The following is a 27,488-nucleotide window of genomic DNA, read 5'->3' on the forward strand; positions in this document are numbered from 1 at the left end:
TTTAAGACATCTAATTAAGGATGAACGGATACTTACATCTTTTTGACTTTTATAACTGAAAAATAAACATTGTATTAAAATTTCAGTTTTATTAATTAATATATTTGGTGTTGAGTAGTTCACTAATAGCTGTAAAATACACCCTTTATAAAATATTTTTCATTTTCCCAAGCTCGAAAAGGGCTTAATTTAATAAAAGAATCTTACCTATTTTATACAACAAACATTAATTAGTACTTTTTTAATCGCCAAAGTTGGCATAGTGGTTCAGCGCTATAACCCTTAAGCAAAAGGTCGGGGGGTCGATTCCCGCCTCTAGCGAATGGAGTAAACTCTGTGGCCAGTGAATTAGTCTCACAGCTGCCGGCTGTGGGGATAGCTTGGGAAACAAAAAGAATAAAAATTAATTAGTACCTTTTTTAATCTTTACAAACAATAATTTTACGTTCTTTTGGCAAAACAAAACTACTTTTAGCAACTTATATTGAGTTAAAATTTAAATCCATTTTGACAAAATGAAAAAGAAAAAAAAGGAAATATTTGTGAAAGAAGTCATACTTTCGTTTGTCACAACTTCTTCACTTTCGTTATTATTTTTTGATGATTTACATTATTCTCTCATTGAGTTGAGAATTTATGGAAAACAATTTCTTTTTCTATAAGTTAATGATAAAATCTGTGTAAATTCTATGTTCTTCAAATCTCACTTTATAAGATTTGTGAAAGGAGTCATGCTTTCTATAGTAATTTGCCACAACTTCTTCTCTTTCGTTATCACTTTTTTTAATATAATGCTTTGTGATGTTCTTCACTAGATTAAGGATTTATCGGAAACAATCTCTATCTTCAATATACATATAAGACACATGTACACTTTATCCCCTTCAAACACCACTTTATGAAATTGTACTTGATATATTGTTGTTATAATATATTTGTGAAAGGAGTAGTCGTGCTTTCTATGGTAGTTTGCCATAACCAGGGGCAGAGCTACCCTCCTTCGGCTAGGGGTTCATCCGAACCCCCTTCGACTGAAAATTATATATGTTATATATACATGATTAGAATTATTTTTTATGTATACATATTAGATATTGAACCTCCTTCAAGTTCGTATGTTCACTTATGAACCCCTTTAATGAAAATCCTGACTCCGTCACTGGCCATAACTTCTTCACTTCGATTAGTACCTTTTAATGCATTGTACTGTTCTTCACTAGATCAAGGATCCATCGATAAAAATCTTTTTATTTCAAATATATAGATAACATAATGCGAACACCCAATAATTTAATACATTAGATATATGATTTTTGTTATTGTAAGGCTCTATCAGAAACAGTATTCCTATCTCCAATATACAGATAAAGTATACATAAACTTTGCACTAGATATATATTGTGAAAGGAGCCATGCTTTCTATAGTAATTTACCATAACTTCTTCACTTCTGTTATTTTTTCTTGTTATATATTACTTTACACCGTTCTTCATTAGATCAAGTGACTGTCAGGAAAAATCTCCCTATATCCAACGTACAAATAAGATACGCGTATACTCAACCCTCCATGTGAAATTACACTCAATACGTAATTGGGCCTCTTCATACACGATTGGCCCATAGGCCCATTTTACACATCACAAGTCCATATTCCTCTTTTTATTTTTATTATTTTGCGTTTACGATAAGCTAATGGATTCCAAATTTGGAATCCCAAAATTCCCAATTAATTATGCCATCCAATTTTTGACACCGTAATAACTTTCCTCCGCCGTCAAATTCTTTTCTCCGGCGAAATTATACTGTAAGTTCCCTCTTTTTATTCTTCTGTATATATCATATCATCTTAAAGAAACCATAAAATCTTTTTTAAAAAAAAAAAAAAAAAACTGCGTTATGTTTTTTAATGGTAGAATTCAAATTGTTAAGTGAATTGCTATATTTTCAAATATTAAGTCAAATGTATATAATTAAATAAGATTGATATATTTTATCTGGTTAACTTAAGAAATGTTCAAAGTTTAAATTGAAAATGGCTAATTGGAACACTTTATTAGGAATCTAGGTGAAGTAATAAGAGGCTGGCTATGTATTATTCCACAAATTTATGTGTAAAAATTTACTAAATTGCAACAAATAATTCTAGTAATACTATGAGTTCAATGCTAAGCATCTAGTAAACCTCGATGGCTCCACACTGGGAGCTTTCGCTCTACTTTTGCAGGTAGCTCTTTTTCAGGTAGCCCTTTTTGAGTCAAGTGTCCAGGTGTCACCTCGATGGTTGTGTGCTAGCCCTTTTTGAGTCAAGTGTCCAGGTGTCACCTCGATGGTTGTGTGCTAGACATTACTAGCCTCGGCCGAACACTGCCTTACCGGCGTCGCTATCCCAGGCACGGTGGGCACCGAGGGTGAGAGTGGCTCTGATACCACTGTTACAACAACTTTATGAGAACCACACCCCAAAAGGGGAGAGCCTAAGGCTATAAATGTCCTACACCAATACTTTGTAGTACCAATGTAGGATTTTTTGCCACGGATCATGGCAAACCACCACGCTCTGCATCTGTTGTCCTCGAGGGCTCCACTCTGGGTAGCTTTCACTCTACTTTTGTAGGTAGCTCTTTTCCAGGTAGAGCTTTTTGAGTCAGTGTCCAGGTGTCTCGACGGTTGTGCGCTAGACATTACTAGCCCCGACCGAACACTGCCATATCAGCGTCACCATCCCAGACATGGTAAGCATTGAGGGTGATGGGTGGCTCTGATACCACTGTTACAACAACGTTAGGAGAACTATACCTCAAAAGCTAGAGCCCAAGGATATAAATGCCCCGCACCAATACTTTGTAGTACCAATGTGGGACTTTTTGCAACGGATCTTGATACAGTTGATTTCTCTGTAAAAGGAATATCTTTTTTGGCATATCAATCTTGTATTTAGATTAGAATGCGTATGGACGATTTATATAGCTGACCTCAACTAGTTGGGGATAGAGGCATAATAGTTAAGCTGCTGGATGTATCAGTTTTATTGTTAGAGAGCAAATACATACTAGGTGTACAGTCTGCACTTAGCAAAAGTGAGTTTATTAGGAGGTTGACAAAGAAGAAGTTATTTTAGCAGAGGAAATTAGTGAAAATAAATAAAGATAGAATTGAATGTGTAAATTATTAGCGTCTTGATTGCTTAGGAGTGAATTGCAAGTTTCGATGTCTTGTTAGGAATTGGCAAATTTCATTCCATTTGTTTGAGATATGTTATTTAGTTAGTCTATATGGCAGCAACAACAACAACATACCCAGTGGAACGTAAATTATTTAAAACGAAAACAAGAAACAAATGTAGTCAGAAATTATTGTTGCTCAAAATATTAGTTGAGTTCTTATAGGCTTTTGAAAGAAAAATTTGGTGGAAACTTTGCAGTTCCAAATTTCCAGCCTTTAATCTTACATAGGGAGGTGATTAGACTTGATATGGAGCAGTTACAACTTACGGAGGACATGACCCTTGATAGGAAGGTGTGGAGGACGCGGATTAGGGTAGGGGGTGGGAGTGCGTTGGTAACAGTAGGGGAGCGTTCTTTTGTGTCTGAAGTTTCTTGTCCGTGGTGTTGTGTGATGTCTATGGTTTCGGTTAGATAGTTTTTAGTATTATCTTGTGGTTGTAGTATTATCTTGTGGCGGTGTTCGTTTATTTTGCGTACTAGTTTATATGCATTTATGTTTTGTGTTTGTTATATTGTTATCGGTCCTAAGCCGGGGCTCTATTGGAAACAGCCTCTCTACTTCACCTGAGATAGTGGTATGATCTGCGTACACTCTACCTCCCCAGACCCCACTATGTGGGAATACACTGAGTATGTTGTTGTTGCTGTTGTATCTTACATAAAGCGTAATGTAATTCTTTCTCTTTCGTTCTTCCGTTCTTCATTATGCTGGTCTAGTTTCTGGTTGATGATTTTAAAGCCTGTTGAGTGTCAGAACATTTGCATATTTAGTGATAATACGTCTTTGACGTAGATAAATTATCCCATAAAGGAGTTAACTAGAAAAAGAACTATGAAATGCTTCCATTTGTTCTTTAACTATTTCCTTCTCATAACTTTCCCATTCATTTCCTTCCTTTTTTTTTTGTATGTGTGGTTTAAGCAGTTAGTTGATTATAGGATATGAATAACTTCTCTTCTCATGACTTGATGTTTGTTACCAGACAGGTTGCTGAAAAGTTACATAACATGGGTGATGCAATTGACTTAACTGGAGATGGAGGTGTTATGAAGAAAATTGTACAACGATCCAAACCTGATGCTATTGCTCCTTCAGAGAGTCTTCCTCTTGTTGATGGTATAAGTCACATAACTTGCTTTTGATATATTACATAACACGTCTACATTGGCGTGTCTCTTATAATGGGCTACTGATATAGTTATTTGGATAACACTTGAATGCATAGTAAGCCTTTACCGCGTAACTATAGCTCTCATTCCTCCTTCACCAAGAGTCGGATCTAGGGGGAGAAAGAGTGTTCACCCTAACCCCCTCGACAAAAAATTGCACTATATTTATAAGGTTGAACAAGAGACTAGAAGTTGAGCCAATGGGTTCGAGAATTCAAAATTCACCATGAGGTTCCATGTTCAAATTCCAAGCACTATATCTTTATTTTTTGAACTCCGTTGGTGAAAATCCTGGATCTGCTATTGCCTTCATCCATACTGTTTGAGACTGTAAATACATGTTGCGTCTTCCTTCGTTGATATGCTCAATAGTTACCGCTCTCAAATGTTTTTTTAAAGAATCCAACATCTAGTATCATGGAGCCTTAAGAGAACATGATGTGTATATTGTTACTTCATGGGTGTAAAGATGTTGATGCTTTGCAAGAGGGGAGAGCGCTGTAGTTACTGTCTCTTTTCAAGGCAAGGGCGCTCCTTCTAAACATCAGAAAGAAGAAAACGAAGCAATAATTCATCGAAAGTCAATCATAGTACGTTTTATACAGTTACTGCTATAAGTTAGGCCTCAATTTGGAGCTCCAGCTATTCTATTTCCATCGTCATGATTCATGAAGTCCGGCGGATAATTGAAATGCTGATACAAGCCAGATCAACGTCAACCTTTCTCGGCTTGTATTTCAAGAGCGACTAGAAAGGATCAAAGCCACAAAGATCATAAGGCCACAAGGATATGTGTGGAGGGTCCATTTCAAGCTCCAAGTAGAGCAAAATCACATATGGAAGATAGCTTGGAGTCAAGGGAGCCGGGGGGGTCGTCGGGAAGATAAGAGGAGCTAGACCACGATCTGGAGCCATCTGCGCATCACTTGCGTGGGCATGTGGGCCTTAAGTGGCCAGCTTGGTCCCTTTCATGGAATTGGGTATAAATGGACCATGGCTATAAAATTTAGGACTTAGCTTCATTTTTTTACTTAGTTTATTGATATTATTGATTGTGAGACTCCTATGGAGCTTGAGAGCTTGGATAAGCTTTTGTTGATTAGTGGTTAGAAACGTTGGTTGATCGGGTGACTTGATTACCCTTTCGGTCTTTGTAAGAGATATGTGCTAGATTGTATTTCGAAAAAAAGGTTGTAGAATTTAATATATTCTTTGATTGTCCTTTCATCTATTCTTGTGTCTATCTATCTATTCTTCTATCCTTTACTGTCCTTATTTCGTACTCTATTTCTCTTTTCCTATTTTGTGGGTTATCAAATGCCATACTGTCATTCCATCCCTCATTCAAGAGTTAATCATTGTTAGATTTTGACTGTAGCAACTGTCAAGAAAAGTTGTGTTTGAGAAATAACCTCATGGTTTGTGGTCTTTTTTACCTGAAGAAGTCTACAAAGTTTGTTCTTCTACTTTTGTACTGGAAAATTAAATGTTTACATGCATTAGCTTCTAGATTTTCTTTATTTCCACAATTAATACACTTAGTCACTTACCAACATTTTGGATAAAAGAACCAAGTAATTTTGTCCTTTTGAATTGATTTGTGTCGCGCTCGCGCATAAGAGCTCAAGAATAATGGAAGATTCTTTTCATTTTAGAATAATCAGAATTAAGTGAATTAATTCTTTTCTAGCAACTCGTAAAACAAAACAAGGATGAGATGCAACTAACGCTTGATCCCTATAATCGAAAATGACCAGTTTGTTCGAACTGTCTTTGTTTCAGCAATCTATTAACCTCATAATCACATTTTCCTAGCTCCTATAGTACATATCTCTCTTTAGTCTTTAGTATTACTGGAAATAACTGCTCATCTTGGTTGAAATTCGACATATTAACGTTTTCCATTTGTTTTTTTGTAACAAAACAGTTCATTATGAAGGCACTCTTGCTGATACTGGTGAAGTATTTGATACTACGCGTGAAGATAATACAATCTTCTCCTTTGAGATAGGCAGTGGTTCTGTTATTAAAGCTTGGGATGTTGCTCTAAGGACCATGAAGGTCGATATGCACTTTAACTTCTGGTGGTTGTACATTGAGTTTGAATTAGCGCTTAACGTTCTTTTTGTTTGATCTTCCAGGTTGGGGAAGTAGCCGTAATTACCTGCAAGCCAGAGTATGCCTATGGAAGTGCTGGATCCCCACCGGATATCCCCCCTGGGTAAGTTAACTCTGTGAAATTATTAACTCGTCGTAAGCGTCTCTTTTCATGAAACCAATAGTTCCCTCAGGCGTGATTGGAGGGTTATATGTTGCAGGCTCAATTGGACCCAGTATTTTTGATACCAAACATAGATATATTTGTGAGAAGCCACTGAATTGAACATATTTTGAACTACAATCCAATCCGTAAGGGTTGAATCCATCAAGTTTAAATCTTGCATTTGCCTCCACTGTGAGGGTATATAAATACAACAACGACACACCCACTATAGTCCCACAAAGTGGTGGGGGTCTGGGAAGGTAGAGTATACGCAGCTTTTACCCCTACCTCAGAGTTAGAGAGGTTGATTCTGATAGACCCTCGGTTCTGAGGGTATAACTGAAGAAGTTTCTATATTAGGAAAACGGTAACGGTTCCACTTTGAACCATGCGAAGCGAAGTCCCTCTACTAAATGGCTCAACTCTAAACTAGTCTGCGAGCTTAGAATTCTGTAGATCGACTTCAGCCTCACCTGGGCATCATTTTTAGGACTTCTTTATCAGCTCCTCGTCATCTGTAAGTTTAACAACCTGTACCCTTCATCATGCTTACAAATGTTTGAGCTCTTGATAATAACCTTCCGTTGGGGTAGGAAGAGGCATCATCATCAATGGCAATAATCTAGATCAATTTTTTTGTGTTACGTATTATTCAAATAACAAAAATGAATGTAGTTAATTATAAAGGAAGGATTACTTGAGGTATATCTTGAGCCAGGGGTCTATCTATTGGAAACAGACTCTCTACTTCATCTGAGGTAGTGGTATGGACTGCTTACGTTTTACTCTCCCCAGACCCCACAAAGTGGAAATACACCGTGTATGTTGTTGTTGTTGATTACTTGAGGTATATAAATTTAATTACATCCAACTTCCTTGTCCTTCCGACACTTAAAAGAGTAAGCAAAGTGACGTTGATTGTTAGCAACATAATCAACGTTTTGTTTGAAGTGGTAATCTAATTGTTGAGTTTGAAACATCTTAATACAGGGCAACCCTTGTTTTCGAGGTGGAGTTGGTGGCTTGTAGACCACGTAAAGGTTCTAGCGTCAGCAGCGTTTCAGATGAAAGGGCTAGACTGGAGTAAGGGATCTCTCTCTCTCTCTTTTCTCTCTGTTAGCTTGAAAAACACGGTTTTATTCTCCGTAAGAAGCGACTGAATGGAATTTCGGCAAAACAATTGCCACTAATATTACACAGGGAGCTAAAGAAGCAAAGAGAATTGGCAGCTGCAGCCAAAGAGGAAGAGAAGAAGAAGAGAGAAGAAGCTAAGGCCGCGGCAGCTGCTCGTATCCAAGCCAAACTTGAAGCTAAGAAAGGAAAAGGAAAAGGCAAAGCTAAGTAAAAAATCGGCATGTATTTATACATATATACTGGTAGCGTATACTTGTAGACGTGTAGGAATACGCGATGTTGTTAAATATGCCAACTCGTATGCTTTATCATTTGCTTGGTGCTTTCATATTGTTATAAGTTTTGGCATCATTTCTCTTCATACTTTATACTGGAAGTGTAGTTGATAAATCTCTGCACATTTAGAACTAACTACTGATATTTTTTTGATGTTTCTAAAGTTTTTTTGGTTTCTCATCCTCCTGTACCCACATCGGAGTCCGATTAATTCGGATTCACGCCGGGTAGGGCCCCATTCGGGGTAGCCTTCCCTACCAAGGATTTTTCCATACCCAGGGTTCGAACCGAAGAGTCTGGTTAAGGGAAGAGCAACCCCATCCACTGCACCACATCCTTTAGTAGTAGATGTTTCTAAAGTTGCCATATCATGCACATGCAATTTTGGGATATGTGTAAGATTCTGAACTATGATCAAAGTTACTACAATACACTCTAACTTCATAGGGGTCCTATTATTGTTGGATGTGTGTAAGCTTTGTCTGGAACCCTCGGTTATATAAATTTTTGAAGTGCTTCAATTAAAATAGAGATAAGCATTCAGTATCTCCGAACTATAACCAAATTTGTTACAACACACGCTAACTTCACTGGGGTCCTATTAACCCACCCCACTCCAAATAGAATTTTTGTGTATTTTTTTCACCCTTTTGTGCTGACATGACACCTTTATTGTATAAAATGGGCTTCACATTAAAGGCATCACGTCAGTTAAAAGGTCTACAAAAAATGTCACGTCAGCTAAAAAGGTTGACAAAAATATGCTAAGATTTAATTCAGGGGACAAGATCGCCGTAAAGTTGGAGTGTATCGTAGCAAATTTGGTCATAGTTCAGGATACTAGATACTTTGCCTGTTAAGATATTGTTCCTGTTAGCCTTTTGTGTAATTCTTAAATACATATAAGCTACAGATATAGATGTCACTTCCTGTAGGACTACGCAACTTCTTATGTCCATTCTCACATAGGCGAATCTAGGATTTATTGAGGAAAGAAAACGAATGTGCAGCAACATAATTTGATCCCACCGTCTTAACGAGATAATATTTGATGTATTTTAATAACATATCGAGTTTAATCGGATGATCACGAGTCAATTAGGGGTGGTTCAAGGATAAGATTAGTAAAGCATTTGTTTGATGTCTACAAAATTTTAAGGCCTTGAAAAATTTAATATGAATTTTATGTTTTTGAATTTGCTTAAAATAATATTAAAGATTTTAAAAAATAAAAGATACGAAATTTAAATTTAAAAAAAAATATATTTTTTTTTCAAAAATAGTTTAAAATTTTGATTTAAACAACTCAGATCTTCATATTAATAAGTAAAGTTTTTACAATAATATTTAAAGGAATGCGTTGTAAACAAATGATTAATATCTTATTAATTAAAATCATTCCTTCCTTTTATAAATAATGATATTACTATGGGAAGGTAAATGTTAAATGTCATCTAAGAATATTACCCTAAAAAAATAATATGTACTAACCAAAAAATAACTCTAAATTATTAATAATATTTATGGCCACGTGTTAAAATTTGACTTTAAACCACTAATTTTATTGAGATGATCTTGAAACCAGCGAAAAATATGCACTAGCCTATTATACTGATCCTCCAGCCTATTATACTGATCCTCCAGTTCATGGCAATGAGACAATCGGCATTGTTCATGGCAATGAGACAATCGGCATTGTATGATTTGTTCCAGTTCATGGCAATGAGACAATCGGCATTGTTCATGGCAATGAGACAATCGGCATTGTATGATTTGTAACACTAACAAATTGATTTTCTGTTTAGTATATTTTGTTAATAGAAAATAATTTATTGTAGAATGTCATATTTGATTCATTTAATTAATTCCTGTCGAGAAGTGTCTGAAGATTTACATTGCAGGAGAAAAGCTGGAGTTGGTGATTTCCCTTATTCGCTGGACATGGCTCCCAGCACTAAGTTTGTGCTAGAGCCCATTTCTGCACTAAGAATGCCGAGACAATAGGCACTTTGAAGGTATATTATTGTATGATTTGGAACACTAACAAAGTGATTTTTTTCTCTTTTTAGTCTGTTTTGTTAACAGAAAATTATTTATTGTAGAATGTCGTATTTATTTAGAAAAAAAAACTACAGTTAAAGCCCATACCCACAAGTTTGCGAGGGTGGAGGAAAAATCCATATCCAAAAATTATGACAAAATAATGAAATGTGAAATAAATATACGGAATTATGAGAGAATGTTTCTCGCATACGCCAAAAATCCCAAACGTTTCTAATGCTCAAGGGAGAATTACAAGGTATAATGGTCTTAACATTCAAGTTCAACATACACAAGTTTCATTACGATCTGAGAAATCGTCGGACCACAAGCTATTGTAATAGTCTTGTCGTATATTTCGTTGGAAAGTATTCATCATTGAACATATATGATTTTTCTTGAGATGAAAGAAAAAAGATAATTACAATTTAATTCCAAGTATAAAGTTGTTTAACTACTTTAATATAAAGAATTATTATAAGAATAATTATCATTCTACCATGAAATCAGAGTAAGCCTTTCCCATTATTCGTTGAAGCAAAAGTGGATTATCCAATAATATTCATTAAGATGCCCAAAATAGCCACGTATATTCTTCAAAAATGTTCATTAAGAAGAGACAAATTCCATGATTTAAGGCCTTTATATAATTATATTCCATTTAATTAGCAAAACCAAGCTGTTAAGTATCCCAAAGATAACTAATTTGTTGTCATCACATGACCCATTCTCAACTTTTTGACATAATTTGTCATTCCCTATGCTTAATTATCTTCCTGACAAAAAGAGAGATCATATTAACCAAATGAAGATTACAATGATAAGAGGCTTAAAGTACTTTTTATTTTTCACTAAATTATTACATTATAAATAAGAATATGAAGAAAAAAATTGCGTAGAAAGTCCTACTTCTAATTTTTGAGGGGTGCTAGATTCGCGTCGCCTACCTGCTAAATAATAATAATCAATCATATTCTTTGACATTTTTCGACCTCATTAATAAGCTAATCGCTTTTTAGTCTGTAATAGAAGGAGAGTTGAGAATTTCATTTTTTTGAGAATTTCATTTTAAAAATTCAGAATATGAATTATATGCGTCTAAAAATCAAAGGAATTCAAGATTCACTATATATACATTTAATATAATTTTAACGCTATGCACAATGCAATTTTTTGATGAAGGAGAATCGGATGAATCTCACTCCTCCAACGATCAATCTCAAGTTGGTTGAAGTCGACTAGATGAATCTTCAAAAGTCAAGTCATTTCACTTTAACCTTATGCAATTTTTCGATGGAGAGAAGTCGAAACGAATCCTTACCTTTATCATGGTTGTAACGCAAGTAGGTTGAAGTCGACTAGATAAATCTTACAAGTCATGTTATTACATTTTAATACGTTCATGGTTGTATCGCAAGTAGGTTGAAGTTGACTAGATGAATATTACAAGTCTTGTTATTACATTTTAAGACGTTCATGGTTGTTCATAATTGTATCGCAAGTAGGTGAAATTCGACTAGATGAATCTTACAAATCATGTCATTACATTTTAAGACGTTCTTGGTTGTTGATAGTTGTATCGCAAGTAGATTGAAGTCGACTAGATGAATATTACAAGTCTTGTAATTACATTTTAATATGTTCATGGTTAAAATGTTCATGGTACTATTACAAGTCTTGTAATTACATTTTAATATGTTCATGGTTGTACCGCAAGTAGATTGAAGTCGACTACATGAATCTTACAAGTCATGTCATTACATTTTAATGCGTTCATCGTTGCGATTCGCAAGTAGGTTGAAATCGACTTGATGAATCTTACAAGTCATGTTATTATATTTTAATATGTAGCAATTCAACATTAGAGATTTAGATTCTATTAACTTTAATAACAGCTTATTATTGCCTATGCCTATATGAATCCTTCTCCCACCCTTATGCCAAAGTTTATGCACTAAATTTACACCAAATATAACTCCAATGCTACCTTATTTTTCAACCATCGAGTACTCAAAATGAAGGGGGCTTAAAGTAACTGGGAGGAAACGGGTTGAGCCTTGGAAACAGCCTTTGACAGAAATGCAAGGTAAAACTGCATACAATACACCCTTGTGATGGGCCCTTCCCCAGACCCTGTGCATAGCGGAGCTTTAGTTCACCGAGCTGTGCCCTGCCCTATTAGAGTACTCTAAACACTTTCCATCAAACCCCAGAATGCCATTGCACGACGCAGTTGATACTACGTGCAAGAATTGCACCCGATCGCCCTCTTTTCCATATCACGATGACGAGATCACAGGCGACGACAGTGCAGAAAACATCCATCGACGACTTTTGAATCTTATAGTGATATATAACAAAATGCGTTAGCACACTTCTTTTTCGAAATTCTGATCTGTCCTTTTGCATCAGAGCCTCAAATGATTTCCACTACTATTAGTACATCCTGGTCCACATCCAGCCATATAATGCACATCAAACACACCATGCCAATTTATCTAATAGAAAAATGAACAAACCTTAGTGTGCATTAGGACAATGTTGGCCACATATAATTGAGCTAAGCAGCAGCAGCAGCTAGCAGGTCCCTCAGAATATGGAAATCACAGCAACAACATAATACGCAAGGGATGCAGTAGATCGGAGGCAGTAGAGTGTACGCAGACGTTACCTCTATGTCGTAGAGAAAGAGAGCCCATCAATATGAAAAGCGCGCGCGCGCACACACGTGGGGTCTGGGACGGTAGAGCGTACACAAACGTTACCTCTTACGTCGTAGAGAAAGAGAGCCCATCAGTATGAAAAGCGCACGCGCGCACACAAACAAAATGTAAAATAATGCGAAATGAAGGGTAATACACAACAAACGGGGAAAAGAACAGTAACAACAACGAAATCATGCAACAATTGAAGAAAGAAAATAAGTGTTAGCCGAAATCGAAGATCCAGAAACTACGAGAATAATATTAATACGAGTAAGAAAATCAGGCCCCTCAGAATATGGAAATTCAGTTGCATAAACTTTCCAAGTTAAGTCTTATTTGGAAGTCCCACATTACCTGTCATCATAAACTAACAAACAATCACCCATGCTTAATGGAATTACTTTTAAAAATCAGATACACTTCACTTAAAACAAGAACTAATTCTTATTCTTTATCAGACAGGGAATGCACCAAAACATAGTCATTGTCCCACTAAGACTAATAGGTCCCATCCTAATAAATCACTCAAGTGCACTCATAGCTAGCCTCTTTCTTTTCTTAATCTTTTCAGTGAAAGGTCAAAACACACCTAAGTATTCCGACTTTGAGTTTCATACCTGAACTATCAAATCCGTGAATAGCACCCTACCTAAACTACTACAACAACAACAAAAAACCAAGTGTATTCCCACCCAGTGGGGTCTGGGGAGGGTTGAATGTACGCAGTCCATACCACTACCTCCGAAGAAGTAGAGAGGTGGTTGCAGATAGACCCCGGAGCACCCTACCTAAACTATCACCGCTATTTATCAAACTACACCTAAATTATTAATTGTTCACTTTTCCTACTTGAAATGTCACTATCGAACTAGGTAGGAAAGGTACACAATTGATAACTGGCGTGCGTCTGAAAAATAATTGGTGATAGTTTAGGTAGGAAACTCGCGCACCTGATAGTTCAACAATGAAGCTCGGAAAAAAGGGTATACCTTACCTTAAGAGGGAAACACCATTAAGTGTAATCTTTTAATGATAATCCCCTTGCATTCTTAACCAAGAAGATTGGTCCCTAACACCTGTCTTCTTCTTAGAGGTTCTCAAAATGTCATCTTAAAACATCCTTTTTATCTTGCATATGCATTATTATTAGACTATCACACACTTGACAATTTACAATCCCACTCAACCTATATGACCCCATATGCTATATAGGTCCAATTTAGCTATTAAAAGAACTTTCTAAGGTTTTTAACTTTTGACAAGCCAACTAGTGGTCCAAAATATTCATTAGGCTGTTGTCAAATAGCCGTGTATTCTTCTGAATGTTTCATTCAAAAGAGACATATCCCCCAAATACAAAGCTGTAAATGTCCCAACAATCCTCAGTTACTTCTCACTGCATTGCACAATGAAGATTGTTAACACGATTGACAATTACGTAAGCATTTAACCTCCTAGTAAAAGGGCCAAACTCATGGTTTCAGTACACAAGCAGACATTACGGACCAGGACCAGGACTAAGACAAGAACATCAATTGATATCCAAAGAGTCTTCCAGATAAGCGATAACAATAGTACAAGATTTAGTCCATCGGTTATTGCTAACAGTCAGCTGGAAAGGACACACTATATTAATACAGGTAAGCACACCCAAATAAAGACGTAATCCTGGCACGCTGCAGAACAAAATGACTTTTAGCAGCCTCGTTTTGGCCAGATGTATCATAAGCTGAAGAATAATATACTGTCCACTAGTCGGTCCGAGTTCATAACTAATCAAAAGGTCAGCAGCTCATTGTCCACACTCAGACATACATGAAACCTACCATTTCTACCTTAAGAAAATGAACCAAAGGAAAACGTGAACAATCTCACACATTATAAATTATTATATATAGGACATGGAGAGACCACAAGTTGAGCTATATCCTGTCATTACATTAAAAAAAATTAGTATAAAACTCAGTTTTCTGTCACCATCCTGAATGGGATTACTTTAAAATCCATTAAATAGTCTTCACTTAAAACAATAAATAATCTTCTCCTTAGCAGGCAGGGAAGTTGCACCAAACAATAACAACTCCCCTATTAGACTACTACTACTTGTATAATCCTAATAAAATTTCTCAACTTGCCTCTAATAGCGTCCATCAAATACAAGTACACTTCTTTATCGTTAAAGAAATATTTCATCTCCTTAGCAGGCAGGGGGTCTATCGGAAATAGTCTCTCCATCACTCCGAGGTAGGGTAAGGTCTTATGTACACGACCCCACTTCTGGGAGTAGCAGGCAAGGATACTACACTAAACAATCGCCTCAGCCACACCAGAATATCATCGGTCCCATCCTAATAAAATGCCGCTAGAGCTCTTTCAACTAGCCTCCTCTCTCATTACGAGGTATTCTAATTGATAACTGGCTCCACTTATAATTCATATCCAGGAGGATTGAGCTAGAATCTCTCCACTGTCCTACAGAAGTTTCCTCGCTGAATACAGCTCTACAAAGTCTTAGCCAAGAAGGCTGGAACTACATCAGCATGCATATAAACAATGGAAGGTCCTTTTTATCAGCAAATGGATTTTTAGGTCCACCCATCAAAGTTGTTATTAGGTTCCCACTTTGCCCAAGATTACTCCCTTCGGCCACAGGCTCATTTTATCAATTAAAATCACTTTATATACTTTTTTTTGATAAAGTTTAATCACTTTAACTTAATGTTAACCTGCAACTTTGAATTAGCAAATTAACATATCCATCAGCTGGTTACTTGGGTCTATTAGAAACAGCCTCTCTACCTCACATAGGTCGGGGTAAGGTCTGTGGACATCCACCCGCCCCACTGGATATTTTATTGTTCATCAAACGGTTATTTGTGTTACTATCAGTAGTATGCAACCGTTCAACATGGACCGCTATCTTGACCTCACTTCACCTTTCCAATGCAGCAACTGGTGATTACAAGAGTTTATATCACCTATGAGTCAACACCACTATAAAAACTTCCGTCCCAAAACCGGAACATAAAGAATATCAATGTTCAACATTTATCATATTTACAGGGCCTAACCTCCGCACAGGACAACCAACATTAGTAGCTTTCGAACTTCTAGCAATGACATCAAAATGCAGAGAACAAATAGAATTCTGCTACACGGGAACAATCTTAACTTATAAGCTTCGATGACCAATTCGATTACATGATCAAAAGCGAGTCTTATAACTAACAAGTCCACAATACGTTCAAGTAACGACATCAAAATATAGAGAATGAAGATAATTCTTCTATAAAGGAACAGTCTGCTATTTATAATTCGATGATCAATTCAATTACATGATCAAAAGCAAGCCTTTTACTAACAACCCAAGACTAAATGCAGGGTCCCCTATTTTGGGACTTACCTGCATTCCCAAAAAAACACCCAAATACGAGATACTGAGAATTCATGTAAGTTTCATAAGTTCCAATAGAATTATAGAACAAGTGGGGCGGAATTTAAAAGACACTAAATCTTAAAAAGGGGAAAAGATAAAAGAATAAAAACGAAGAATTACACTGCAGGGAGCTAATTCTTACACTAATATTCCAATGTCATCCTCCCCTGCTATATAGTCTTCAACTCATTTGCATAAATATCACCTTAATAAATATATCAAAATTAAACTCTTGCGCGCCATTGAAGGAGCCAAGCATTCACTTCCAGCTTCCAGTGTATTTACAGCGATGATAAACGCATTCGTCTTACCATCTTCTAACTCCATTATTAGCTTCAAAACCCCAACCCCTTCGCCTTCTTGAAGTAGCAAGAAACACAGACGACATCGAACTACTTCTGCTTTGATTTATCCTAGAATCTGAACTAGAACTTGACGAAGCCGATGAACCACCACCACCACCACCAAAACACGAAAACAAGTTGCCAATAAACCTCCTAAATCCACCAATTTGCCGCGATTCACTCCCTCTAGAACCCCACGAAATCCTCCTCGGAACCCCATTACTATTATTGTTATTAAAACCACCATCCATTTCAGTAAACACAACAGGAAGTGCTCGTTCCCCACCGCCTCTCCTACCTAACCTCCCCACAGCAAATCCACCACCCGGTAATCTCCATATTGTCAAACCAACAGCTTCCTCCTCAACATCATCATTTCCATTTCCTCCTACACTCGGCTCACTCGATGGCACCCTATTCGTATCACCAACAACATCGCGATCCCTACTCTCAGTAGGCAATTCATGTCTACAAACGGGACACGAATTACGCAACGAAAGCCACGGGAGTATACATTCTGAATGGTACAAATGCTTACAAGGCATTTCACGCACCTCGGTGCCTAGCTCGAATTCCTCTTTACACACTGCACAACAAGATTCCGTAACAATATGAAACTGAACAATCTCAATTGTTGGCAATGACTCAATTGCCGCTTTCGAAGCTGGTGGATTTTCCAATCTACCAAGTCCATTTGCTTCAATCTGTGATAACTGATCCAATAGCCTATCGAAACCCGACCCGAGTAAAAACTCCGACATACTAGCTGGTAAAGGTCTTAAACCCGACCCGGCTCCATCATCATAATACAGCTCAAACCCTCCACCACCACCACCACCACCCCCACCACCCCCTTCACCACCTCCATTCGTAGCACCACGAAGAACGATAACCGGGTTAAACGGTGACCGGTCACCGGCATTCCTTCGGGTCCTACGAACAGCCGGACTTGACCCGGAACCATAACCCGAAACATTAGACGGATCAGTATTATGCGCCGCGTTCATAACCGCAGCTGGAGGAAAACGACGGCGGCGTGACCCGGATAAAGTGGATCGGGTCGGAGCTTCAATTTCTTCAACAAATCCAGTATTACAATCGGGACAAGTAATAGATTCTTCGCTCCATACTCTATAAAATCTATTACATCTATAACACCAATACGTAGAAGACATCGAAAACAAACCTTGACTTCTTCAAACTTCAAAAGTCAAATACAAATCTTTGCAACCCGGTTCCAGATCCGAAACAAATTCAACAAATCAACAACTGCGACAACCTTTAAAACGGCTTTTTCACGACCCGGTTCAAGATCCGTAACAAATCAACAAACACCCACAATTCACAAAATCCGGAAACGGAATTTTTTTATGACCCGGTTTCAGATCCGAAAATTTCAATGAATTAATTGTTAATTCAACAAATCAACAACTCCGACAACCTTAAAAATGGCCTCTTCTTTTTTTACAACCCCAGAAGCGGATTTTTTTACAACCCGATTATAGATCCGAAAACTTCAACGAATTAATCGTATAAAACTAACAAAGAAAATAGCAAAACAATGGAAATTTTCAACGAATTAATCGTATAAAAAAATGAAATTTTAGATCGAAACACATGAAGAAAATAGCAAAGAAATTGACTTGGAATGGAAACTTGTGAGGAAATTTAGAAGGGGAAGATTGAAGAGAATTATAGGGAGAGAATAAGGGGAAATGGAGAGATTTGGAGGAGGAAAAATGGGGGAATGGGGACAAATAAAAGGAGAAGGGATATAGAGGGAATTATTTTGGGGGTGAAAGGTAAAATGGGAAAGTGAAGTGGGTAGTGAGGAGTAGGAGAATGATTGTGCAATTGAAGCGGGGATATAGTGAAATGTGTCAACGTAAAAATGGTGAGTGGCAATACACCCTGCTGATGAGCTCCTCCTTCCATATATATGCATACCTAAAGTTTCAACACACCAAATTGGCCCTTTTTAGAAATTTTCATCAATTATGGTGTAACGGATAAAATTATTCCTTCGTTAATTCAAACTTTAGATATATAAAGTAGCTGTTTGGGCATGAAAATTAATTTTTTTCAGAGTTGGAGTTGGAATTGAAGATGAAGTTAGAGTTGTGTTTGCTATGTCTTTTTGAAAAAAAATAAAAAATTTTAAACTTTTGAAAAAACTTTTTAAAATATGATTTATGTCCATAACTTTTAAAAATTATCAAAATCACTCAACTACTAATTTATCTACTAACATACAACCAAATGTTGAGAAAATAATTTATGTCTTCAATGGATAAAATAATTAACAACAAACTAACTATTATGATTGTTATTCTTCTAAAATTTGAATAAAAATATCACAAGCACGAGCTAAATAAGTTTATTTAACCATAATCGATTGAATAGAATAAATATATTTTGATAAATATGATTGATGGATATAAATATATTTTATATATTCTTAAATTTGTTGATGAAAATTCTTAATTACTTTCACTTGAATTAATTATTTTATTCAATTTGGTTTTTTTAAAAAATTTTACGGATGAATTATTTCTAAATGGATTAGTGCTAATTTTTTGCTTTTTCTTTATTGATGATTTTGATTTTCCTTGAATATTATTGTATTGTAAATATGGATCGTTACGTTATGTTTGATATACAACTTTATTGACCACTTTTTAATAATTTATTAAAATCATAGTACCATGACATATACTGAAAATTAAAATGGCAAGAAAAAATATTAAATTTCTCATTTTTAAATAACATAATGTACTAGATCTTATACTTCTTTAATATAATTCATTCAAAACAAAATTGATATATTTCCATCATAGATTGTCATTAATTATTTTTTACATCGCGTTAGTAAATTTTGGTTAAAAGAAGAAAGAGATTAGAATATCTGTAACAATTAAAAATGATGTTGTATCATAGAAAATAAATAATAATTATTTTCTTGGTGGTTGGTTGTAGTTATAGAGGTGTTAGTGTAAAAATTTAAAGATTAGGGTTATATGTAATAATAATTAAAGTTGGAAATGGGAGTGAAAAATTGTGAAAACAACAAAAAGTTATTTTCATTTTTTGGAATCCAACTCCACAATAATTTTTTAAATTTTCACGGCCAAACAACACAATTTCTTAAAAAGTGAAAAAAAATTGAAAAAAAATAAAAAAAATTATAGTCAAACGAGCCCAGATTTTTTTAGAGGAAATGATTCTGACGATTGGCGTTATACTATGCAGACTTAAATTAATCATACTTCAGTACAACTATTAAACATTGTTTAAGAAAAGAGGGGAAATTTGGTGTAGAGTAAAATAATGACTCGTTAAGAATTTTCACATCTCAAAATTAAAGGTGGTGGAGAGGAGATGGAGCTATTGAGATGAATGTGTAAACTTATTAAGAGAGATAAAATTATAAATGAAATTATTAGAGAGAAGGTGAGAGTGAATTTGGTGGAAGACAAGATATGAAAAGCGAAGTTGAGATAGTTCGGAGATATGATGAAGTGGTGTATGAATAGCCGGTACAGAGGTGTCAAACGCTGGCTATTGTTGGTTTCAGGCGGGGATAGAGGTAGGCCAAAAGAATATTAGAGGGAAGTGATTAGATATGACAGGGAGTACGGAGGACATGATCCTTGATAAAAAGGTGTTAGCGTAGAGGGTTAGTGGGTAAGAGTATCCTTACTAGCAGGGAGGAGTATTTTATATGTGTCTTGTATTTCTTGTTATATTGTTATTTGTCCCCAACTGATCTATCGAAAACAACATCTGTACTTCATCTGAATTAGTGGTATGGACTCAAATCCCATTTTTTGAGTATGTTATTATTATTGTTGTAGTGATAATAATAATAAAAAATAATTAAATTAATAATATTTATGATTTAAATAAATTGTTACTTCATCCAACTCAAATTATATGATTTTTTTTTAAACTGTCAATTTATGATTTAAGTGAGAATAAGAATAAAATAAGTTTTTGAGAACTATCACATTCTAGAATAGTCAATTTTAGATGGCACTCGTGTCCTTTTTTTTCATCATTAGATTAAAAGAGTGTTTGGATAGGATTAAAATCTAATTAAACTAGATTTTAATTATTTTTTTAACTTTTTTAAGTGTTTGATAAAATTAAAAAAAGGTTAAAAAAAGCTAAAAATTATTTTAAAAAAGCAAAAATTAAGAAGCTGGATACCCCCAACTTTTTAATTTTTAGATTAAATTTTTTTTAGGTTTAATCAAAACATTTACTTTTTTATCCCTTATATTTTCTTCTAATTTCCATAATACCCTAAACTATGTAGTCCTTATTGATTTTTCTTTATTTTTCTTTCTGCTGTTTTTTCTCTTCTTTTCCCTCTAGTTTTCTCTGCATCTTTCTCCGTTATTTTCAGAGAATCTATCATTACATAAGAAAATACTCAAAAAATTTATTGTCAAATCGAACTTGTATTAAGTTCTTCTCTATCCGTTTATATACAATTTTTGTGTGTTATTTAAATTTTAAAGATTGATTCTTTTTAATAATTTGTTTCATTCCTAAAGATTTTATGTTGTTTACAAACTTGCACTATTACAATATAATACTATATTTATATAAAAAATTTCTTAAAATTTTTATTTTTTAATATTTAAAAATAAAAAAGTAACTTATATTTATAAATTGATCTGGCATAATCACTTTATGTTGAAAGTGTATTTAAATAGAAATTATTTTTGAAGTATTAGAATTAAAAATCATAAACAATTCACGTTATTATATGTTAACAACTTTAAGGATATTTAAGTCATTTTGAAAAAAAAAAAAAGTGATTGACAACACTTGTTTACCAACCACATCAATAATTTTTTTTTAATTTCAGCACTTCTATCCAAACACTTATCTGCTTAATTTAAAAACACTTATTTTAAACTTTTATCCAAACGGGCTCTGAATACACACATTTGCTTGGATTTAAACTTAAAATGAATCAGTTCTATTCCTACTGAAATTAATGTAGTATTTCATCCACATATGTGAGTTTATTAAATAGTTTAGAGGGTTTGTTTAATTAGCAAAATATTGCACTACAATTTATATCGAAATAATATATGAATAAACATTTTAATTTAATTTTAACTAACAACTAAATATTTCAAAATTTGAGGATGCGTATCTAAACACTTTAAGTCATCCTTAGTGTGTCAGTTAAATACTCTAATTTTCAAAATATTTATGTAGACATCTTGCTGATTTACGTGTTACATCAGCATAGAGCGTCCATGAAAATAATGAGTGTGACTATTTGTAATATCTATACTAGCACTAGTGTAACATTTCGTTTTACCACCTAGTTATCTTAACGGAGAAGTTTGATTTTTTTTTTTTGGATAAAGTATGAAAAAAGTTTGAAAGCAACCACACATAAATTAAGCAAATTGCTAATTTAATTGGATTTGATTTCATTGGTTATCTATTATGTAACCTTTTTTGCTATTAGGGCTATCTAGTAGGCGAGTACCTTTTTCAATGTTGTGATTTACCGAGGTCAATTTTCCTAAACTTTAAAGTCAAATTAAAGATAGATTAATTTAATATTTTAAATTAAGAAAAATGCTTTATTATCAAATTAAATTATTTGTGAAAAGATTGAAATACACTCAAACTTTAGAAGGATCCTATTACTCTGAACTAATTAAAATCGTATTTTTAACAATCTTAGTGCCTATACGACAAATACATGACAAACACACCGAAAGATCCACGTAAACACACGTGTGTGCCACATAAGCACTAAAGTTGTCAAAAATACTATTTTAATTAGTACAGGGGTAATAGGATCCTCCTAAAATTCGGGTGTGTCTCAGCCTTTTCGCGTATAGTTTAAGATGAAAATAGAGCATTTTCTCTTTAAATTATAAATTTAAATACTTAAGAACTATATGAAAAATGTCAATAATCCTAAAATTTTTTACCAAAGCTTATAAAATTTATTTTTCGAAAAATGAAATAAGACCAGTAAAAATGAATGTATGGAGTCCTATTTTAGGTTTATGTTGAAGTTGAGGTACATTGGATTTCCTTTTTTTTTTTTTTCTTTTTCAATTTTTACCCTGTATTCAAAATGGTTAAAACTTACGCGCACCCAATTTATACATTAAATCAATACATGTATGTCATGTATTTGAATTTAGAGTTTATGTTACTTAATCATGATTAATTAACATATATTTTACTCGATTTAATTACTCAATCATGATAAAAAATATTAATTTAGTGTATATACCGGGTACGTATAAGTTTTTAATGTTTAATACTGTGTTGAGATTCGACTACATCAAAATTTTGACAGTGTCTCTCAATAATTTTTTCTTTATTGTTAAAAATTTAATTAGTTGGTACATTGGACGTAACTTGTGCATGGTTCAATATAGAAATGTAGTTAAATCAAGTATATATATACATTTAAATCATATATATAGTGGAACTTTGATTCTTATAGTAGGTCCACTAAAATTATTATACAAGTAGTTTTGGTTCGTCAAGAGTGCGTAATTCTTTTTACTATTGCATTTTGGACCACATATAATATAATGGGAAAAAAATACTACTACTTTATAAGAATTTCCTTTCTCAATAAGAAATTTAATTCAACTGAAATTAGAAAATCTGTTAAAGTACTTCTTTCTTGAAAAAGATTAAAAGGACCAAAAATTAATTTATCAGCAAATTCTGTTCCCCTTTATGTGGGAAAAATAAACTGTGAAAAAAATGCATTTTTTCTCCACTCAAATAACGGCAGTGCCAATAAGCTTTAAAAATTGAAATATTTTCTCCGTTTTAAAATAGTTGATCGTTGTTAATTTGACATTTTGTTTCAAAAAATATTTATAAAAATTGTTTTATCAAATTAACCTCATTGATTATGATTTAAAATATAAATTTGAGTATATATTACGGATTAAGATAGAGGACTAGTAGGTAAGAGTACGTTCGTAATAGTAAAATAAAGTGCTTTGTTTATATTGGTGCTTGTAGTCTCTTGTTCACAGTGCTTTGCTGAGGTTTATGATTTTGTATAGTAAGTTTATAATATTAGTTCGTGGGTGTCTTATTTTTTTTTTATGTCACCCCTTGTTTGTTGATTGTTTTTATGTTCTGTTTATATTTGTTACCTGTCCTGAGTCAGGGGTCTGTCGAAAACAACATTTCTACTTCATCTGAGGTAACGATATGAACAACGCACACTCTACTCTCCCCAAACACCACTTTGTAGGAATACACTAGATATGTTATTGTTGTATTTTGTTTGATCATTTAATGATAGGGATAATATTGAAAGAACGTAATAATATTCTCTTGATTTCATAAAAGTAATAACAAAATTGAAACAAATATTTTTATAAAGAAGATCAACTAAAACAAAACAACACAACAGGAGTAATAGGATAAATTCTAAGTGCATGGCACAGACTCTTCACTTTTAATGTCGTATTCATGTTAGATTTTTTAAAAATACATTATTTTTGAAGATTTTAACACGTATTTGATGATATTTGAAAAAAAAAATCTGAACAACATAGATTGAATTTATATTTATTTTACTTAGCCCACAAATACGATTTCAGAATATAAGTAGAGCCGTAGACACAAATTCAAAATTCAAAATTTATGATTTTTTAGCTATTTTATTTTGTTTTGTTTAAAAAACTGTTGTCATTTGTGCCAAGAAGAATCATTCCCTTATTAAAATGTAAAACAAAGCTTAAGCAAGTTTATTTCTATCTCTCAACTAATAGACTACTATTGGTTCCTAGTGAATATTTTTGTATATATTTAATAAATTTTTTTCATATAAATATAATGTTTGTGTGAAAGTTATCGAATTTCTTTTTAAAATTATAAATTCACATTCTTACATATAAACTTATAATCTGTATCAAAAGCATTAAGTTCAGATAAATATGATATTCTATACTAATCTATATATATATAACTTACACACTGATTATGTATATATTATATAGGCGTTTGGTCATGAAAGTAAAAAATATTAGAATTGGAAGTGTATTTAGCCATTAATATAAATTGAAGTTACTTTTTATTTTTGTTGGAGAAGTAAAAGTGAAAAAAAAAATGAAAATCAGTTGAAATTTGTGTTCAGTTTTTCAAATATAACTTCAAGTTGCATCTGAAATTTTTATAATCAAACATCATATTTTGAATAAAGTTAAAAAAATTTGAGAAAAAAGTAAATATTTCTGCCTATATATGAATCACACATATATGTACTACATATTTATCAATTATTATTATTGAGGGATATTTTAGTAAAATTAAAAGCCAATGAATCATTGAAAAAATATATTGGCAAAGTTTTCTCATATTTGTGATGCTTTACAGTTGGTCATTCTTGTCATTTTGCTAACTGTTGCTCTTTAAAGTTGGTACTAAAATGTGAGGACTTTAAAGATTATTGTACTTTCCTTTTTTCTTTTGAAAGGTGCATCACTCTCTGTTTTTTGGTTTAAACCATTCGGTGTTCGGTATTCATTTTTTAGGAGTCCGATTATTTTTGAATTTACGTCGCATCAGATCCCATTTGGAGGGGGAAGAGCTCCCAACAGAGTGTTTGTTCATACCCAGGGTCAAACCCTCGACCTATGGGTAGATTGGGGCAGCCCCTTTCCTCTGCGCCATCACTTTCTTAAAGGTGCATCACTTTCACAATGCCAAGTTAGGATTTAGAGCTTTTCAAAAAAGTATATAAAGTAAGAAAACAAGTTTATGTGATTAAGTTACATGCAAAGTAATTTAAGATTTAAATTTTATGAATTTTGATATAAAATTGTATCGTAATTAACTTATTTTACTAGTAATTCAAAATGTATTATGTGTGTTTATTGACATGCTTGAGATAGCAGCACTATTGGATTAGAATAAACCGACTTCGCTTCGATTGAATTTCTGATGACACTGATGAATCACGTGAGTTGTTTAGATTTTAGATGCGTGACATAGAGGGTTTGTAGTGTTTGTTAGTGCAGATACTTAGTGAAATAGAAGAAGTCTAAAATGACTTCCTCCACCCCCCCCCCCCCTCCTCCCCCAAAAAAAAACAGTAAGAAGATTATACTCGTATAAACTATGAGCTACCGACCGTCTAACGCACTTTAAGCTATTTTGACCTATATAATAAAAATAATTATTTCTACTTATAAGAGGGACTTTCTAGATATCATTCAAAATTCATCTAACATATATGCCCATGGTCTTTTGTCCGCTTCGATAAATGAGAATTTTTGATAAAATTGATGAATCTCGTGAATTGATTAGATCTTAAATGCGTGAGATAGGAGGTTTGTAGTGTCTGTTAGCGCAGAACGTAGTGAAACGGAAGGAGTCTATACCAACTCCCTTTTTTCTGAAGATTATACTCAAACGAAATTATGTAGCTACCGTCCGCCTAACGCGCTTTGATCTATTTTGACCTATACAATAAAAGGAATTCTTTCGAATAAGAGGGACTTTCTAGATCATTCAGAATTCATTTAACATATATATATGCCCATGGTCTTTTGCTATAAGTTCCTACTTTGTTGACTCTATAGGATCTAATTAAGTATAATAATTAAATATTTTCTTTTAAGAAAAAGTAAAAAAAAAAAAAAAATAAGTTCATAAACAAATATTTGCCGTGAAACAGAACGAAGTTAGAATTTTGAATTAATTAAATTTATAAAATTAGTATGTTGGAAAAGACAAAATCACATTCTTGTTAACTTATTTATGCATATTATAAATATAAAATCTACATCAAAATTATTGAATCTGGTCAAATTTGTATTCCACCAATATAGAAATCTTATTGGAGATAAATTAAACCATGATTTTGTCTCCCTTGTCTATGAATATTCGTCATAAAAATCCTTTTGTATTGATTTATTAATGACCTTTTTTTTTTACATGTATAATTACTAAAAAAAAAAAGTCCCAATTCTTTTAGTTTATTAGTATCAATGGAAGGTACAGTCGGGTTGCTCACGTAAAAAATTATTTTTAGTTCTCATCTTTTATAGAGAAGTAAATTCAAACGGATAGAACAGATGATCCAACTACCTAACTTTTTTCTTTTTTATTATTTTTATGATCTCATCCCTCTGAAAAAAGTTTTAAGTTGGAAAGAAAAAGAATACCTTACACTAGCATATTTTAATAAATATTATAGCATTACTAGTGCTATCCTACCAAAAAATCTATATATTACTTGTGGTGTACATAGATTTAACTAAATTGAATGACATAATTATATGAAGCTCTAATCAAATTCTCTATGCCATTCTACCAACTTAAAAACACTTATTAATTCAACAACAATAACAATGAACATTTTTAATTAATCCATTTGTTTATTTTTTCTTTTGGGCTGACTTCAACAATTAATTAAATCAAGCCTCCATGATTGACGATTTAATTTTTTTTTTTTGAATAAGTATTGACAGTTGAGGACTATGACTTTTGATCTTTACTAACTATTTTTTTCAAAGATTTCTAGAAACAATTTTTTTTTTTCATAAAAAAATGTGAGGAAGAGAAGTCAAAATTTATTTTAACCGTTTTTAGAGAGTATGACAATGCTATATATTATTATTATTAAAAAATAATTACTGAATTAGTGAAATAATTAGGTTCTTTCAAGAATTATGTAAGAAAAAAATTGTGGAATAACAAATAAATATATAAAAGATTTACGTGGAATATTCTTTGTTGAAAGGAGACAAAAATTACGATCTATTTTTAGTAAGATTTCCCTCCTAAACTCTCCGCTATCATAACGCGAATAATTTAGTGTATCGGGTAACTCTGTCCATCAAGACTAGAACAAATGAGAAGAATCACCTA

At 33.5% G+C, this 27,488-nt stretch overlaps 2 protein-coding genes across 3 annotated transcripts; one reads left to right on the top strand and one right to left on the bottom strand.

Annotated features, from left to right (window-relative positions):
- The first annotated feature begins 1,527 nt into the window (after window positions 1-1,527).
- Window positions 1,528-8,224, top strand: LOC107852000 (peptidyl-prolyl cis-trans isomerase FKBP20-1). 2 transcript variants are annotated; one of them, XM_016697045.2, is made up of 6 exons: window positions 1,528-1,804; window positions 4,208-4,341; window positions 6,322-6,455; window positions 6,536-6,615; window positions 7,648-7,740; window positions 7,858-8,224. In XM_016697045.2, the coding sequence occupies exons 2-6, from the start codon at window positions 4,233-4,235 to the stop codon at window positions 8,000-8,002; spliced, it is 561 nt and encodes a 186-aa protein (XP_016552531.1). In that variant the 5' UTR covers window positions 1,528-1,804; window positions 4,208-4,232; the 3' UTR covers window positions 8,003-8,224. The 2 variants fall into 2 exon arrangements, with proteins under 2 accessions (XP_016552531.1, XP_016552532.1); XM_016697046.2 differs by having other exon boundaries at window positions 1,671-1,804; window positions 4,212-4,341.
- A 7,872-nt stretch (window positions 8,225-16,096) lies between these two features.
- On the bottom strand, window positions 16,097-18,508 carry LOC107871570 (probable E3 ubiquitin-protein ligase RHC2A). The gene has a single exon (XM_016718508.2). It carries the CDS (start codon window positions 17,765-17,767, stop codon window positions 16,556-16,558), a length of 1,212 nt encoding a protein of 403 aa, XP_016573994.2. The 5' UTR covers window positions 17,768-18,508; the 3' UTR covers window positions 16,097-16,555.
- Between the last annotated feature and the right edge of the window lie 8,980 nt (window positions 18,509-27,488).

Source organism: Capsicum annuum, chromosome 5 (genome assembly GCF_002878395.1).
Source record: "Capsicum annuum cultivar UCD-10X-F1 chromosome 5, UCD10Xv1.1, whole genome shotgun sequence".
NCBI classification, from domain to species: Eukaryota; Viridiplantae; Streptophyta; class Magnoliopsida; order Solanales; family Solanaceae; genus Capsicum; species Capsicum annuum.